Consider the following 18,167-nt stretch of genomic DNA (forward strand, 5'->3'; position numbering starts at 1 on the left):
CGAGCGCTGAGAGACCTCCCGCATCTCTGGACCGGACCGGGTCGATTCTGTCCCTGAGCACAAGGTGCACCTTGTGCTGACCACCGACTACCTGCCCTTCCTTGCCATCAATCCCGGTGTGAGTCAGTCTTGTCCTGTTTATCTGTGGTCTGTCGGGGTTACTATAAGACCGTGATTAAGTGCCTACCTTCCTATGCTGTCCCTCTTGTCCTTGTAATCTCAACGTTCCGAAATATTATAACCTCCTCCGGAGGTCTTGAGAACTGTACCCCTGGTGTCATGTCATTTAACCCAGCCGTTGTGTCCTTTCCTCAATTGATTTAGCGTAGCGCGACTCGGCCAACGTTCGAGTATAATCGGGTAAACTGTGCAGACGCGGTCATACCAAACCGCTCGGTAAACCAACATCCACAACCGCGTCTGTAACAATATATATATATATATCTGTGCAGTGTCTGTGTTGTCACTGAACTACTCCCTCAATCTTTTGTGAAATTGTACCAAACTTCCGGTATGCACCTACATCTCCCGTGTGCATGTCCGAAGGGAGTTATTTTTGAAATCTTTGATTTATTTAATTTATTTAAAAAAAAAAATTTAAACAAATCTTCAACTTAAATTTTTATAAAATATGTAATGTCACATATATTACAAATACATTTAAAAGGACAGTTTTCTTCCTTCACAGCACGCGCAGAGCCATTTGAACAGGAAGGCTCAACCGCTTGGGCTCATACATCAATAACGGTGCAGGCGTGTCGCTTTATCGTAATCCAAGCACAATTTTGCTGTTTCTCTCCAAAAACACTTCTCTCCAAGTATGGAAAACTCAATTAACCTAGATTCGAAAAAAGGTTATTTGTAAGAGAAAATAAGATTTAAAAAAAATCAAAACAACTGCTATATGATCGGGCCCATTACACACAGTCTGTTCAACAACCTTTATGATGTACACAAAATGAAAAGGTTTATATCCAAGTGTCAACGGGTGATATATAACATCCAGCGTGTCATTACTGGAATGCACGTAGCATGTGCCGTTTGCATGCAGACATTCCTCCAAAGTCTGTAAAACCATATTTGTCCAAAAAAGCGTTCGGCATTCATAATAATGCGTCTTTTCTGCAACAACCTGACGGCATGAAGATCAATCTGCCCGTTCCAATCAACATGTATTGCTGGTGTCCAATACATTTGCTGCCACTCCACATCGAATTCAAGCCGACTCTACTTACTCCGTCTGTCCTTTCACCTGTCTGTCTCCGTCTGTCTGAGGTGAAGAGTTTCTGGTTTGCTGCATCTCCTCGGAATTTCCATTCTTTTCGCTCCACAAGGACTGATAAAGGTCATTAAATCGCTCTGCCTTTGGCCTGGGGTGCAGAGATGTACCATCCGTCACACTACCCTGCTGGTTAGACCAGTGCTGGAGCAGGGTCATCAACCCCCAGGACTGATTGGACGAGGATTGGTGATGCTTCTCCAGCTTCCACGATGCATTCTGGGAAAGCTCTACGAAGTGGACCAGTTGTCTCACGTTAACGTTTTTGCTCACATTTAAGTTTTCTTCAAATGGGTTGATTATTTCCATTGGAAAGTTGTCACTCCTCCTCTGCATCTGGCCCTGTAAAATTACGTTAAAATTAATACACGTTGTTTTCTCCAAAATGTGACCACACAACAGCCAAGTAATACGGAATGCTGAGCTCTTACATTAACCAGGCCGAGAATAAAATAGTGCAGTCACAGAGTTGCATTTGGTATTCCACAGTCATTCAATAAATGGGACAGTATTTAAACTACCCATTGGTGGAAATCGTAATCTCTACTAAAAGTTGAGAAAAACAGTAAACTCTCATTTAGCCAGGCACAGGTGTTTCCTGAATAGTAGACCAGACGGATTTATGGAAAAAGGCCATGTATAAGCTTCTAGGTGCATTTTGGGGTAAAAGTTGTAAAGTTAGAATAAAAGAGCTACATGTATATATACATGATATATAAATGCTTGTTCAAATAAATTGTCCAAAAATGGCAATTTAGCGACCATTTTGTTTATGCTAATTAGGTCAAAAACTCAAAATTCGGCTTGGGAACCGGGTTAATCGAATTCAGCATACCCTAATTGTGTTAAAACGTGAGGTTCCCAAATTTTACCCATAAATGCACCTAACATTCACATTTCTCAGAAATCCGTCTAGTCTATAGGTACGAGAACGCTTCAGTTTTAATGTGTCCATTGCATGATGACTTATGAAACACACCACCCAAGAGTTGCTTTAAGAAGTTCACGAAAGAAACAAAGTCACAAGTTTGCATACCGTCCGTAAGTTGATAGACTTCTTTTGAAAAGGAAAAGATCCGTAGAAGTCGAAGAATCCGTGGAGGAGATCCTCTGTAAAACAACGGGCAGAGAATAATCCCCATTAGTGAGCTCGTACAAGATTCATTCAAGGACAGGTGAATCATACCCCTGCACCCATTGTGTTCATGTTACTTTAACGTCGGTGGGATGAGCTGAAACTGAGTATTCATCGATGTTATATAAACCGCTTTTTCTTCAGATTTCCTCCTTCACAGAACATTCTCCAGATGCTCCGTGTGTCTCACCAAGTGTGGAATATCATGTTAAAAGTTATATTTTGCACATTATAACTTCTACTGTCTTTCTTACTGTTACGTGCTCCTCCCCGACCCCCTGGTCACAGTGTACCTCCGAGCCCCGAGAGGAGTCACGGCAGAAAAATGTGTTATTCTGTATGTCCAAGATCAATGGTGAAACCACCCCAATTATTACTCACAAACACATATTGTATTAAGATCACACAAGAATAACAGTACAACAATAATAGTAATCAAAAGTACAATCAATATGTCCTATGATGGTACCATCAGTTTCGTAATATATAACTCACTGTGCTCCAAGTGAGTGAACCAAGAACATTCCCCAATGTCTCTTATTCCCGGCTTCAAGCCAACGTTGATTTGCTCCAGCGATCGCCAGAACGACGTCCAACCGAGACCAGAATTCCGTGCGGATGGCAAGTACAGTCACACAGCCGAAGCTGCACAAAGGCGCCCTCAAGGCGACTGGGAAATCCAAAGGCGCCCTCCAGGCGACTGAGAGATCACACCCTCGGGTATGGACTTTCACGGCTCACAGTCGGCGAACCGCAAATTAATCTTCAAAAGCCCCGGTGCACACACGCACACCAGATACGTCTGAAAGCGGTGGAAACGGCTAACGAAGCAAAGAAACCTTGCTCGACGCACGAAGCGCGCGAGTCAAAATGGCCGACGACCCGTTCTTGAGACGTAACGGCCCGGCGATAATTCTCCTCGGAATCCACCGCCAAAAACCTGACACGCAGGTTGATCGGTCACAACTCTGTCGCAGGAATCCCTCTCCTGGGAACCCAAAAGTTCACTCGTGACTCTTGCTTGCCAACGTTCGCTCCAGACCGCAAGTAGCTCGGCTCTTTCTTGTCCGACCCACTCGCTCCGCCCTCTTTTTCTCCTCTTCCTCTTCGTCATCCTGTTTCCTGTTTCATTTAAAACATTAACTTTTAACTTTTGAAAATAGAAATATCTATTCCCTTTAAATGACAACAATAATAATACATGGAATCAGAAATGTTTACAGTGGATGAAAACCACCACAACGGAAGTGACGAATCCGTAACATTACCTAACCCTTCACTTCACTGCTCAAATATAAACCACAAACATTTGATTTTGGTACCAATTGTATTTTTACATCCCCCAGCAAAGGTGGATGGAGGTTATGTTTTCACCCCTGTCTGTCTTGTCTGTCTGTCTGTCCATTTGTGAACATGATATCTCAAAAGGTTGTGGACGGATTCGGATGACATTTGGCACAGAGGTAGCATGTGTGACAAGGACGAAATGATTAAATTTTGGTGAAGATCCGGATTCGGATCCGACTAGTAGAATTTTTAAAGTGATTCTTCACCATTGGGAGATAGGGCCCAAAACGATACATAGCAGGATATCTCAAAAGGTTGTGGACAGATTTAGACAACACTCAGTGGACCCATTGGGTGTCTGCAACAATAACAACAACAACAGGCATTTTAAGGCCATTTTCCCTGCTAGAGCGGGGGTTAGACTTGCGGGCCCCATGACAATCTTCTCCATTTTGCCCTATTTTCTGCATCTCTCCTTGTTGACCCCCTTGCCCGCATTTATTCTTCCACCACCTTTAGCCAAGTCTTTCTCGGTCTTCCCCGTCCTCTACTTCCTTCTACATTCATTTCCATCACGCTTCTCGACCAGTCACTTTCATCCTTCCTCAACACATGACCAAACCATCTCAACCTGTTTCTCTTCAGAGCATCCGTCACAGGCTCTATTCCCATCATCTTTCACAATTCATAATTTGTCTTCCTCTCTCTCAACGATACTCCACACATCCACCAAACCATTCGCATGTTTTGGATATGAAAGCATGTGATGCGAACCATTTGCATGGTTGGGTGTCTGGCAAGGACAAATAGATTCGATTTTGGTGAAGATGTGAATATGGATTCGGATATGAGAATTATTTAATTTTTTAAGTGATTATTCACCTCAAAATCCCTGTTGTGTCCATTCTGTTTATCCCGTGTACTGTGCCCCAGCCCTCTCTCTTCCACACATCTCCCTATGTCCCTGTTCTCCACTGTTGTTGTGCTTCCCTCTCTCTCCCCCCTTATCTCCCGCTCAATTTATTATACGTTATTTGTGTTAGCTCTTACACCAGCCTTGACTTGGTATAAAAAAAAAAATCTCATGGATGCCCTAGGACCTGGCAGACAGAATCGCACCTGCTCTCAGAGTCCACGAGAAGGTTCCAGGTTCCCAGTCTCGACACACCATTCCACGGCCAGTGGTGGAGCAAAACGGACCACTTTGTGTAACATTTTCGTGGGTTGCAGGAGATGCAAAAATCCAACTGGAAAACAGCCCCTCCCGCGGAAAACGGCCGGGGTTCACAAAAAGATCCCGAGGTCCCAGACAGCCTGTCCCCAGGATCAGGAAGACTCCACGCAACGGGTCCAGGTTCCCCGCCAGTCAGCATGTTGCATCGCCGAAGTCCCACAAAAAAAATCCCACGAAGTGGTCTGTTTTGCCCCAAACGCATTATTTTTTCACCGGCCTCTTCCCGCAAAAAGGTGGGAAATTTCGCTGTAACTTCAATTTCACAAGCATAAACTCATAATAATCACATCCAAGATTCTTTTATATAAAACCACCATCCCCTCAAAAATGGATCCTGGTGAGATTCTTGTAGTTCCAAAAGCAATGCCGCATTTGGATTTCCACACTCAGCTGAATGACCTGACAGAGTAATCTGAATTTATCAACACATTCAAAGCTATAAAGTTCAACGGAAAGGGTTGAGACCCACTCAATCAGGCCTTACGGTGGGAAGGAAATAATGCTGAGCTCACCCACAGACTGTTCATTATTTGAAGGCGCGATCTTGGAAAGGTCGCTGACAATAGTGCAGTTCATTCCGTCGAGGACACGATGATCTCTACGATCTGCAGACATCAGACAAACAGGTATGGGGTGCATAAATGTAAGAATGCAAATAGCAGAATAAAATGGGAAAGCAACGATAGAAGCATGTGTTTTATTCTATCAAATATAATTAAAATACAAATATTGCAATAACTTTTGCTCAGATGGCAAGTTTGGTGAATATTAATAGACTACTTTGGATTAAGCAAATAATAAAGAAATTTACAGCTGATGAATGTTGTAACGCTGTTGCTCAACGAGAAGCAGAATTGCTGAGTTGTAAAAGGAGATTATTTTATAAAATAAGAAAACAAGTCGCAATGTACAGTTGAGTACCAATAAACTGCTCACAAGAAAGGGCTGACAGTATGGCCGAGAGGTACGCACATTCGCCCATCAGTTGTCTAGCCTGGGTTTGAATCCCGACACAGCTATAAACTGTCATCCCGGTGTTTCACAGGCAGGGTGGTTCATCAATGCGTGTGGTGTCCCTGGAATGGACGTTAAACTGGGCGGGGCGCCTCGTCTGCTGGAATTAGTTGGTGGATGTTAAAGATCGCATGATGTCCTTCGTGAAGAGTAGGTGAGTATTTGCTGACAACATGGCCAATAAGTTCCTGCCCTAACCAGTAAGGTGTACTGCATTAGTGGCACAGTCGCACTCCCAGCAATGACACAATTTCTAGAGTGTTTAAAATTCCCCAGAGCACAGTGAGCTCCATCATTAGGAAATGGAAAGAATATGGAATGACCCAGACTCTTCCTAGAGCTGGCTATCCGACCAAACTGAGCAACCGAGCAAGAAGGACCTTGGTCAGGAAGGTGACGAAGAACCCAATCACCACTCTGACAGAACTACAAAGTTCCTTGGCTGAGATGGGAGAACCTGCCGGAAAGGCAACAGTCTCTGCAGCACTTCACAAATCTAGGCTTTATGGGAGAGTGGCCATACGGAAGCCACTCCTGAGAAAAAGGTACATGACAGTATGCTTGAAGTTTGCAAAAAGGCACGTGAAAATCTCTCAGAGCATGAGGCAAAATTTTCTAGGGTCTGATGAGATGAAAATTGAACTATTTGGCCTGAATGCAAAGGGCTACGTCTAGCAGAAACCGAGCACAGCTCAACCCATCTAACACCATCCCTACAGTGAAGCAGGGTGGTGGCAGCATCATGCTATGGGGATGCTTTTCAGCAGCAGGGACTGAGAGGCTTGTAAAGCTCGAGGGAACAATGAATGGAGCCAAATACAGGCAAATCCTTGAGGAGAACCTGCTTTAGAGTGCAAAAGACCCGAGACTGCAGTGATGATTTACATTCCAACAAGACAATAACCCCAAGCATACAGCCAAAGAAACACTGGCATGACTTCAGAACAAGAACATGAAAGTCCTTGAGTGGCCCAGCCAAAGCACAGACTTAAATCCCATTGAGAATCTGTGAAAAGAGTTGAAAATTGCTGTTCACTGATGCTCCCCATCCAACTTGACAGAACTTGAGTAAATCTGCAAGGAAGAATGGGAGAAACTCCCCAAATTCAGATGTGCAAAACTGATAGACATACCAAAGAAGAGTCAAAGGTGTAATTCCTGACAAAGGCGCTGGTATTGACTCAGGGGGTTCAATACTTATGCAAATTAGATATTTCTGCATTTCGTTTTTAATTATGTTGTAAGAAATTCAAAAAAAAAAATCCACTTTGTTATGTGTAAATCAGTGACAAAAAAAAATCTCAATTAATCCATGTTTTATTCAGGCTGTAACACAACAAAATGAAAAAGTCAAGGGGTGAAATACTTTCTGAAGGCACTGTACCTGCATACTTATCCAAACCACATGTATCCATTTATTCTGATCACCTCTGGGATGAATTACAATTAGTAACAGTACTAGTCACCTGACAACAGTACAAGTCACCTTCGGAGCCTCTATTCCATCTATATATATATTCCTCTATACCATCATCATCATCATTATAATAGCCTCTATTCCATCACCTGACAACAGTACGCTGTAGTTTGAGTGAGACAGAAAGTAAGACCAACAATCCTGACACGGAGAGTGTAAGATGGTTCCGGGCACCACTTTAACACTCCGAAGTCAGGATGGCAGTACTACCCTGGGCAGTTGCTGTCTACAACCTACTACCTTTACTTATCTATTTTATTGGCTTCCTCCACATGCAGTAGTACCCAGTTAAATCAGCTCTCAGTATTCATTCGTAGCACCAGTTGTCCCACAACTTTGTAAGAAGTTACAGCCATTAATAGGAAAGAATGTAATGGGATGGTGATGACATAACTGGTCTAGTTCAAGGCTGGATTTGCCCCATAGTCTCAAATTAGCAGGTGTTGTAAGTTGGTCATGGATGGCATTTGAATGAAACGAAAGAAACTCAGGGCTCCATACATACAGAAGCTTCTTCCAAGATGAATCGACCTGTGTGAAGGAGTCCACTTTCTTCAGGTACATCTATATAGGGAGACTAACATAGCTTCCTCATCCATATCCCTTATCAGGCAGGTCATGCACTGTGTTCATGTGGCTTTATATTTACTCTGCCACCAGATATTCTTCATATTTGTTATGTTTTCACCCCTGTTTGTCTGTTGTCTGTGAGCAGGATATCTAAAAAAGTTGTGGCCGGATACGGACGAAACTTGGTGGACAGGTTGGTTGTATGACAAGGATGAATTGATTTGATTTTTATGAAGATCTGGATCCTACAATTTTTGAAGTGATTCTTTACCATTGAGAGATAGGGCCAAAACGATATTTAGCACAATATTCCAAAACGTTTCGGACGAGTTATGCCAAAACTTGGTGGATAGGTTAGGCAAGTGACGAGAACAATCCCATCAGATTTTAGTTCAGGCCCGGATGCAGATCTGACCTGTCAGTGGGATACAAAATGTAAGCTGTTCATCCTGGCGGAGGGAGGTGTGCACTCCACCGTGCACCGTTTTAGTTGTAATTAGTTTTTGTTGGTTTCTGAATCCCAGGCCTTTCTGAAATGTGAGTAGCAGTTTATTCAATTATTTTGTTAACCAATCAACTGCACTTCCTGGCAAACAACTGCACATCAAGTATCCCAAATGAAAATAAAAATTCAACACATTAACACAAGCATAATTTTGTTGAGAATTCAGAACTTGGCTGCACCTGCATGCTTCCGCAGGTCGCTTATAGTGGGAATGACTGAAGGACTGCGCTGCTGCAGGAAGAACAGGACGAGTAGTGTGAGTGAAAAGTTGGTGATCCACGTTCCGGACACACTGCTCGTCAAATTCTGAGCACGTGCCCAGCAGCGAATAGCGAACACGAGAGGTCGAACACGAGCATCTATTTGAGCAAAAGCTTTGAGTGTCTCAGACATGTATAGTGCAATGCTGGAGGGGAGGGGGTTGAGACAGAGAGAGAGAGAGGTGAGTTCATTGTACAAAGATATGCTGTGAAAAACAAAACCAAACAAATAAAACAAATCGAGCAAATATATGCACGATGTCTTAAACTACGTGTGACTTAAATAAGTCAGGGAAATTTGGGACTTTGTGAGATCAGCGTTCCTCATACACCAATGTCCTATACGAAGTAAAGATGACATTCCTAACATCCCAAATTTCTGCAGAGTTTATGATGAGCTCGATATTCATCATGCATTTTAATGGGCATTCAAAATCCTGATCTCAAACAAATAACACCACAGAATTCATGAAACACCTTACCTCACACAGTCTTGAGAAACAAGGACATGGGCTTTTATTTTTTTTTTTGTGTACTGAATCGAGGCTCGTGAAAGAGCTCACATTTACTTCACAAACAAATCAACCAGACAAACAAAATATATAAAAAGAGGGAGCGGAAGACAAGAGAATGGGAAGCACAAAAACACTTGAGAGCAAACAACATTTAAGAGCAGGGAGATGTGTGGGAGGGAGAGGGCTTGGGGGGAGGAGGCGTGGAATGGAGCGACAGAGAGTAGAGTCATCAGCAAAGAGATAGAGAGGATTTTCAAGAGAGTCGGAGAGATCATTGATGAAGACCAGAAAAAGCACAGGGCCCAGAACACTGCCTTGGGGAACTCCAGCCTGAACAGGAAGAGGAGATGAGAGAAACCCATTCAGGGCCACACGTTGACTACGACTAGAGAGGAAGTCCGCCAGCCATGCGTGGAGATTTCCATGGATACCAACAGAGGAGAGTTTGGTGAGCAGAGCGGGGTGCCAGACCATATCGAAGGCACGTGATATGTCAAGGGAGACAGCTCTAATTTCCTGTTTGGCATTGAGGACCTCCATCCATTGCTGAGAAAGCAGTAGCAGCATGTCCAGAGTAGAGTGACCAGGTCTGAAACCAAATTGATGATCAGAGATCAAGCCATTGGAGAAGAGGAAAGATTTCATATCTGAAGCAATGATGGATTCCATGACTTTACTGATAATTGAGAGAAGGCTGATTGGTCTGTAGTTGCTGGGATCTGTTTTTGCACCTTTTATGTGCAAAGCGGTGATGTTGGCAGATTTCCAAGCAGATGGCAGATGACCTTGAGCAAAAGAGAGTGTGAAGAGAACAGAGAGAGGGAGTGAAAGAGCGGAAGAACAAGATTTTAGGACCCGTGGGCTGATGCCGTCAGGTCCAGTTGCAGAATCAGAGTCGAGGGTTGACAGAAACTTTTCCACCTTGTCAGGAGGAAAGGACACAGAGTCCAGGAGCAGCTGGGTACGACTGGGTACGGTGGGTACAGAGAGGGATGGGTTTGGGACACAAGATTTAGAGGCAAACACAGAGTTGAGGCATTCAGCTTTTTCACGTGCGGAGTCAACCGTGTGGCCATTTGAGGTGAGCGGGGGGATGGAGGGGGAACAAACACCAGAAACAGATTTGACCAGACGCCACCAGGATTTGGAAGAGGGAGACAGATAAGAGAGTTCTGTCCTGAGAACGGAGAGATATTGTTTCCTGGTTCTCCTGAGGGTGGACACACACTTGTTTCGGGCTTTGTGAAAGGAAATGAGATTTCCTTCCGTTGGATTTGCTTTCCAGGAGACGAAAGCAAGTTGTTTCTGGGCAATAGCCTCACCACAAGATTCCGTGTACCATGGACGGGAGGAAGGGTATGACAACTGAAGACGAGATGGGATAAATCTGTGCATGAGAGAGAGCAGTTTACTTTGGAAGAATTCCCAGGATGAGTTGATGTCAGAGGCGGTAGAGATGGGAGACCAGTCCAGATGATTGATGGCTGCTTGAAGACCATGCCAGTTGGCCTGAGTGAAATGCCAGACTCGTCGACGCTGAGGAGGCTCTCTGAGAATGGTCAAGAATGGGCTGGATTTGCCTGCGAGCGGAAAATTTGATTGGTCGACATGATACAAACATGCCATAATATTTTGTCAAAGTACCGCGAAACTAAAGGGTTTTGAAAGTGCCAAAAGGACGATTTGGGTTCTCCAGTGTTCAAGTTCAGGTATATCATACAATTGAAATAAAATAACGATTTTATAAGTTGTCGGAAAATAAATTCAGAAGTTTACCGCTGTGAATGCAGCGTATTTTACACCACCTCATTTAACACATTACATTCGTTATTTGTGCCTGTTGTTTGTGTCCTTTATGATGTCCTTAAAAACAGTACGTTTCCTGTTTGGAATGATTTTCCATCGTGTTAGACTGACAGCCATTGATAATATTGTTACGTTTATGGGGGTAGGTTAGAGAATACAGTAGGAAAGGTAGGATTGAATAGGAATAGTATGAACCGTTTGACGTGTCGGAGTATTTCGATGTAATAAGTAGGGAAAATGTAGCTTACGGTTGTGTTTAAATGTGCATCAAACGAGGGGTGATGCCATCTTAATTAGTAGTAGGGATTGAGGATAATTTCCCCTGTTCGTAATACTCTCTGAGGCGATTCCTAACATTTATATCAGCCGGCCAAGTTATTCACGCTCCATGGACACGATAAGGCAAAGACCCGCCTAGGAGAGGCGGAGCTACAATGGTTAGATGGGCAGGAGACGGGACCACCAGTCCATGTCGGCTGGAGTGACGCGGCCGGATGACGTGGGCGGGGCGAGCGCGAAGCAAAGAAGGCTGGGAGGGAGAAGATTCAAGAGAGACGAGAGCGTTTTAGAGTGTGCCCGTGTGGAGATTGGTGCTGCTGTGCTGGTGTGCTGCAGGACGTAGCCGTGCTTCCCTTTACCTAAACGGAGGATTTTTATTATCACACGGAAGGATTGTGAAGCAGTGGACGCAGGAGAAGAGAATGAGGGCCGTGTTCCCTGCTCCCTCGATCCCGGGCGCCCTCGGCTTTTGGCTTTGCCACCATTTTCCAGGCTCCTCGCCTGTGTGGCTTCGGGCTTCAAAAGCTTCTGACTTTCGACAGGATCGATTTGGTCCAGCTGAGTGCTGGAGCATGCCTTTTTTTTTTTTTTTTTACCCTGTGTGTGTCTTTGTGTCTGTATGAGAGAATCATCACCATAGCATTTTACCTCAGCACTTCTTTTATTTATTCTCATTCCACTCCTTGCTTTGTTGGAAATAATTATTCTTACATTTTTGTTGTGTTGTTATTGGTGGGTGGTGGGTTCGGAATAAACCTGTGTTCATGAGAATAAACGCTGTGTGGTTCTTCGGTCCTGCGTGCGTCAGAACCGCCATAATTGGATCACCTCGGGGGTTAAAGCTTGTTCGACTCATCCGTCCACGGACAGGACAATATTATCTCGCTCCTCTCTGCGGATGTGTGATCGGGACGCATTGAGAGCCAAAGTACTACTAAACTAGAAGTGTGTTGTCCGATTCATGTTCAAAATACAACATTGAATTGAAATTAAGTTGTTCCTCGATCATAAACTGATGTTTGTATACCGACAGAAAGAAGTGAACCAACTGCTTGACACCACTTTTCGCATTGTGCACGCAGAGTAAAAAATGAAGTCTGGTAGGTATGGTTTTTGCTTCCGTCCTCCCGCTGTATTCAGTGGAGTGAATAAAACAAATATAATGCAGTGGCATTTCGTGCAAGACAGTAATGTTATACCACAAGGGCACACAAAACCACAAGTTCCATCAAAATGTACATCAAGTTCCTCACCGATTGCTTGCTGTGAGGTCACAGTTCAGGTTAGACGGCGAGTGGCAGAACCGTAAAACAGGGCAGCGGGCTTTAAGCACTTCCTGAATACTGTCAAAACTCGGCGATATGTGCCGCAACAGCTTTCCCACGAGAGAGAGGATTGTCTGTGTTGCCTGTCGTTCAGACTTAAACATCTTCACCTGGAACTCGAGTGGAGAGTCTTGCTGAACTCTCTGCTTCCACGTGCGAGAACAATAATGAGAGCCATGGTGAAGAAATACAAGAGAAATGTGAGAGATAATCAAAGAAATACATTATTTGGTTTTCTTACCAAAATGGTACATGACACTGCAGCTTATGTCAAGAGGAACCATTTATAAAATATGTACTGAAAAAAATGAAGAAATGCATGCAAATGCTATAAGATTATTATTATTATTATCTTTTTTTTTTTGTATGCAGAGTCGAGGCTCGTGAAAGAGCTAACATTTATCAAACAAACAAATCAAACAAACAAGCAAACAAAGTATATAAAAAGGGGAGCGGTCGACAAGATGGGGAGAGAAGGGAAGGAAGCACACAAACACAACATTTGAGAGCAGAGACATCGGGAGATGTGTGGGAGGGAGAGGGCCCGGGGTGAGGCAGGATAGGTATAAAACGCAAGGACAACAAGGACTTCCAGGAAAGAAGTCAAAAGTCCCCTCAAAAAAGTGGATTTGGGGTGAAATTAGGGGGGGTAGAAAAGATCAAGGTTTTGGATTGGGGAAGATAAGAGATGGTGGTGAACAGCCGTTTTAAAGACCTGGAGGGAGGAGTGGGATTGAAGAGAGTGAGGGAGTTTGTTCCAGAGGCGGGAGAAAAGAGGAATGAAGGAGTGAAGGTGTGCAGAGAGTATTGATTTTGGCAGTTTAACCATAAGAGGGTTGCAGGCAGATCTTGTGTGACCTGTAGGAATATTTGGGGGACAGAGCTCAGAGAGAGCTGGGGGAGCAAGGCCGGAGAGGAGTCGGTAGAAGACGGAAAGACCACCAACCTGCCTGCGGTGAGTAAGTGAAAGGCCCTCGGAGATAGCGTCATCGCGGGAGATTCCAATGATTCTGAACGCTTTGGTTTCAACAGCGTGAAGACGAGCTAGGTGTGAGGCAGGAGCACCAGCCCAGAGGGGAGAACAGTACTCCATTGAGCTGCGGATGAAAGCCTTGTATGTGGTGAGGAGCTCAGGTGAGCCAAGGAAGGACTTCGCACGACGGAGGATGCCAAGTCGGCGACTGGCTTTGGAGGCCAGCTTGGAGATGTGGTTTTCCCAGGAAAGATCATGGGAGATAGTGAGACCCAAAAGCTTGAGTGACAGAACTTCTTAGAGGATTATTCAGAAAGTGGATGGGAGGATTGTCCAGTCGGTCTTTTCGGAGAGACATCGTAAGAGTGAGGGATTTGTCAGGATTGAAAGACATGTTCCACTTGTTTGCCCAGTCTGTGATTTTGTCCAGGTCTGCAGAGAGTGAGGAGGCTGCAGACTGCCGATCTGAGGGATGAGGAATGGAGCGGCAGAGAGTGGAGTCATCAGCAAAGAGATAGAGAGGATTTTCAAGAGAGTCAGAGAGATCATTGATGAAGACCAGAAAAAGCACAGGGCCCAGAACACTGCCTTGGGGAACTCCAGCCTGAACAGGAAGAGGAGATGAGAGAAACCCAATCAGGGCCACACGTTGACTAGGACTGGAGAGGACGTCCGCCAACCATGCATGGAGATTTCCATGGATACCAAAGGAGGATAGTTTGGTGAGCAGAGCGGGGTGCCAGACCGTATCGAAGGCACGTGATATGTCGAGGGAGACAGCTCTAATTTCCTGTTTGGCATTGAGGACCTCCATCCATTGTTGAGACAGCAGAAGCAGCATGTCCAGAGTAGAGTGACCTGGTCTGAAACCAAATTGATGATCAGAGATCAAGCCATTGGAGAAGAGGAAAGGTTTCATATCCGAAGCGATGATGGATTCCATGACTTTGCTGATAATTGGGAGAAGGCTGATTGGTCTGTAGTTGCTAGGATCTGTTTTTGCACCTTTTTTGTGCAAAGCGGTGATGTTGGCCGATTTCCAAGCAGATGGCAGTTAACCTTGAGCAAAAGAGAGGGTGAAGAGAACAGAGAGAGGGAGTGAAAGAGCGGAAGAACAGGATTTTAGGACCCGTGGGCTGATGCCGTCAGGTCCAGTTGCAGAATCAGAGTCGAGGGTTGACAGAAACTTTTCCACCTTGTCAGGAGGAAAGGACACGAAGTCCAGGAGCAGCTGGGTACGACAGGGTATGGTGGGTACAGAGAGGGATGGGTTTGGGACATAAGATTTAGAGGCAAATACAGAGTTGAGGCATTCAGCTTTTTCACGTGCGGAGTCAGCTGTGTAGCCGTTTGAGGTAAGGGAGGGGATGGAGGGGGAACAAACACCAGAAACAGATTTGACCAGACGCCACCAGGATTTGGAAGAGGGAGACAGATAAGAGAGTCCGGTCTTGAGAACGGAGAGATATTGTTTCCTGGCTCTCCTGAGGGTGGACACACACTTGTTTCGGGCTTTGTGAAAGGAAATGAGATTTCATTCCGTTGGATTTGCTTTCCAGGAGACGAAGGCAGGTTGTTTCTGGGCAACAGCCTCACCACAAGATTCCATGTACCATGGACGGGAGGAAGGGTATGACAACTGAAGACGAGATGGGATAAATCTGTGCATGAGAGCTGATGATGGATGAAGATGATGAGATGCTGAAGATGAGGAAGAAAAGGAAAATTCTTTGGAAATAGATAGAAGGGAATGAAATAAAGATGCAAGGAGGAAACTGCTGGAAGCAGGGGATAACATTTTGTGCATTTGCGCATATCATATCATATATGTATATTATGTACCCAAAGGATTTGCCTTCTCCTCCAAGAAGTCAAACCCAATCGAAGGCAATCTCAGATAATTCCAAAAAGTCCGCAATAAGTGTGTGTTTGCTTCCAAATGTGACAACACTAACCCTTTGCTCTCGATACCCACTCTACCCAATCACACCCACCTGCTCCTGGACTCTGTCTTTTGCACTTGAGAAGGTGGACAAGGTTCTTCAACCCTCGACTCGGACAGTGCAACTGGACCGGACGGCATCAACTCACGTGTCCTAAAAGCCTGGTCTGCTGCTCTTGCACTTCCTCTCTTTTCACCCGGTCATTTACCCAAGGTCATCTTCCATCTGCTTGGAAATCTCCTAACATCACAGCATTACATAATCAAGGTGACAAAATAGATCCCCTTAACTACAGATATCCACCATCACAATTGATATGAAATACTTCCTCTTCTCCAACAATCTCATCTCAGATCAACAATTTGGTTTCAGAACAGGTCACTCCGCCTTTGACATACTGCTTCAACACACCTAACAATGGAGGCCCCCAATATCAGACATGAGTTCAGGGCCGTCTCTCTGGGTATATCTCATGCTTTTGATACAGTCTTGAATCCCGCCTTACTCTCCAAACTCTCTGCCGATGGCATCCAATGCCAACTTCCCACATGACTAACTGACCTCCTCTACCCTTGTAGTCAATGTGTATCTCTATGGATTCCCCTCATCTCTTCTCCTCTCCCTGTTAAGACTGATGTGCCCCAAAGCAGTGTTCTGGACCCAGTCCTATTTCTACTCTTCATCAATGATCTCTTTGGCTCTCTGGCAATCTGGAAAATCCCCTTCATCAATTTGTTGATGACTCCACCATGCAGCCTCTTCCCTCTCCACAGACCTTGACAAAAATCGCAAGTTGGTCAAACATTTCGAGTACGCCTTTCGATCATGACAAATCTCTGAAACTCACTATTTCTTGCCCTGAAAGGCAAACATTAAGGTCTGGCAAACCCTCCCATCTACTTTCTTAACAATCCTCTTCAAGAAGTTCATTCAAACTCCTCAGTCTCACTATCAGCCGTGATCTTTCTTGGGCAAAACACATTTCAACGTTGGCCTCCAAAGCCAGCCGCTGACTGGGCATTCTCCATCGTACAAAGTCCTTTCTTGGCACACGTGAGCTTTTATCTACCTACAAGGCCTTCATCCACAGCTTGATGGAGCACTGTTCTCCTCTCTGGACGTCGCTGACTTCCCTGCTTCAGAACCTTACTCAGCTTGACACCACGAAAACCAAGGCCTTGAAAATTATTGGAATCTCCCACGATGAAGCTGAGTCTATGGGGCGATCACTTCATCATCATAGACAGGTTGTTGTTGTCTGTCTTCTACCACCTCCTTTCTGGTCTTGCAACCTCTTCTTTTTCTGTGCTTTGTATCTCCCAGGTTTTTGCAGGGCACACGCGGTCCACAATCAACCCCCTTCTTGTGAAACTACCTAAATCCAGGATCACTGCTCACCTCCACTCATTTGTTCCTCTTTTGTTTCACCGTATGTGGAACCAATTCCACATTCTTTTCAATCTCATTGATCCCTCCAGGTATTCAAGACAGCTGTTAACCACCATCTTGGACCATACCCCATCCAAAACCAAGATCTTTTCAACCCCTGTCAAACTCCCTTCCCACAAAACCCATCTCTTTCCAAATTTCCATTTTTTCCTTCCTGAGAGTTTGCTTCTCCATCCATGTCATCCACCCCATGCATCCTCCCCTTTCTTCCCCACATCCCTCATTTGTCCAAGTCTCCCTCTATTTTGTTCCTCAATGTTGCTGATGGTGTGTTTCCCCTCTCTCTATCTGCTCTTCCTTTTGTTCTGTTACGTCATAATCCGTTCTATATTCCAGCTCTTCCATGAGCCCAGACTCTCATTCCAAAAATAAATAAACTCGAGCATGTCATTTTGGTGCCAGATACTATATATGCTTCTCTGGGTTGAAAGTGGGTAGTGGAAGAGGTGGGTTATTTTGTTGAGCAGATTTGGGATTTTTGCCATACCTTTTTGTGTCAGAAGGCATAAATTTGTCATTGGCATTAATATTATTTCATATGCAGCCTGTGGCTGCTGGTGGCATCATTACTGGGAGCGCAGCTGGGCCACTGATGTAGTCTCCCCCCCCCTTGTTTCCAGTAAGCTGGTACTCATTTTGCCGACCTCAGAAGGATGACAGGCTGAGTCATCCCACCTGGTGGTATTAGACGGCACAACAGTGGGTCAAACTCAAGACCTAAAGATCTTAAGCCAGCCACCTTAACCGTTTAGCCAACACCAAGCCAGTGATTGGTATTGAAGCCTGATCATCCACTTACATTTGTAATCTCTTTGCCATTTGCATTGTCAACTTGAACAATACATTTCAGATGAAGTTGGTTATGAAATCAAAAAGTACTGGAAATACGACAAGAGGTTCAAGAGGCCTGATGTTACCTGAGCCTTCAGGTAAGTATATCATCCTAACAAAGTAATGCACAGGTGTGCAGCCATTCAGTAGCTTGAAGGACTTTCCCGTACCCTAATCATATCCTGGATGCGCGACTCATGTTTGGCGGCAGTCTTCCCTTTCATAAAGACATTCTCCACTGTTGATATGGGGGTGCCTAGATTTGTTTAGATTGTTCCAATGGAA

The 18,167-nt window shown here is 44.7% G+C and overlaps 1 protein-coding gene across 2 annotated transcripts in view; it reads right to left on the reverse strand.

The window, feature by feature from the left end:
- Positions 1–608: 608 nt before the first annotated feature.
- MTPAP (mitochondrial poly(A) polymerase) overlaps positions 609–18,167 on the reverse strand; it is a 49,351-nt gene continuing 31,792 nt past the window's right edge. For both annotated transcript variants that reach the window (XM_078786039.1, XM_068101486.2), the window contains exons 5-9: positions 12,615–12,829; positions 8,681–8,907; positions 5,448–5,540; positions 2,316–2,389; positions 609–1,621 (exon numbers count right to left, since the gene is read on the reverse strand). In XM_078786039.1, the coding sequence (XP_078642165.1) occupies positions 1,232–1,621; positions 2,316–2,389; positions 5,448–5,540; positions 8,681–8,907; positions 12,615–12,829 (999 nt within the window). In that variant the 3' untranslated portion in view covers positions 609–1,231. The remainder of the gene's footprint in view (positions 1,622–2,315; positions 2,390–5,447; positions 5,541–8,680; positions 8,908–12,614; positions 12,830–18,167) is intronic.

The sequence above is a fragment of the Myxine glutinosa genome, chromosome 10 (assembly GCF_964187855.1).
Source record: "Myxine glutinosa chromosome 10, kmMyxGlut1.1, whole genome shotgun sequence".
In the NCBI taxonomy this organism is placed as follows: domain Eukaryota; kingdom Metazoa; phylum Chordata; class Myxini; order Myxiniformes; family Myxinidae; genus Myxine; species Myxine glutinosa.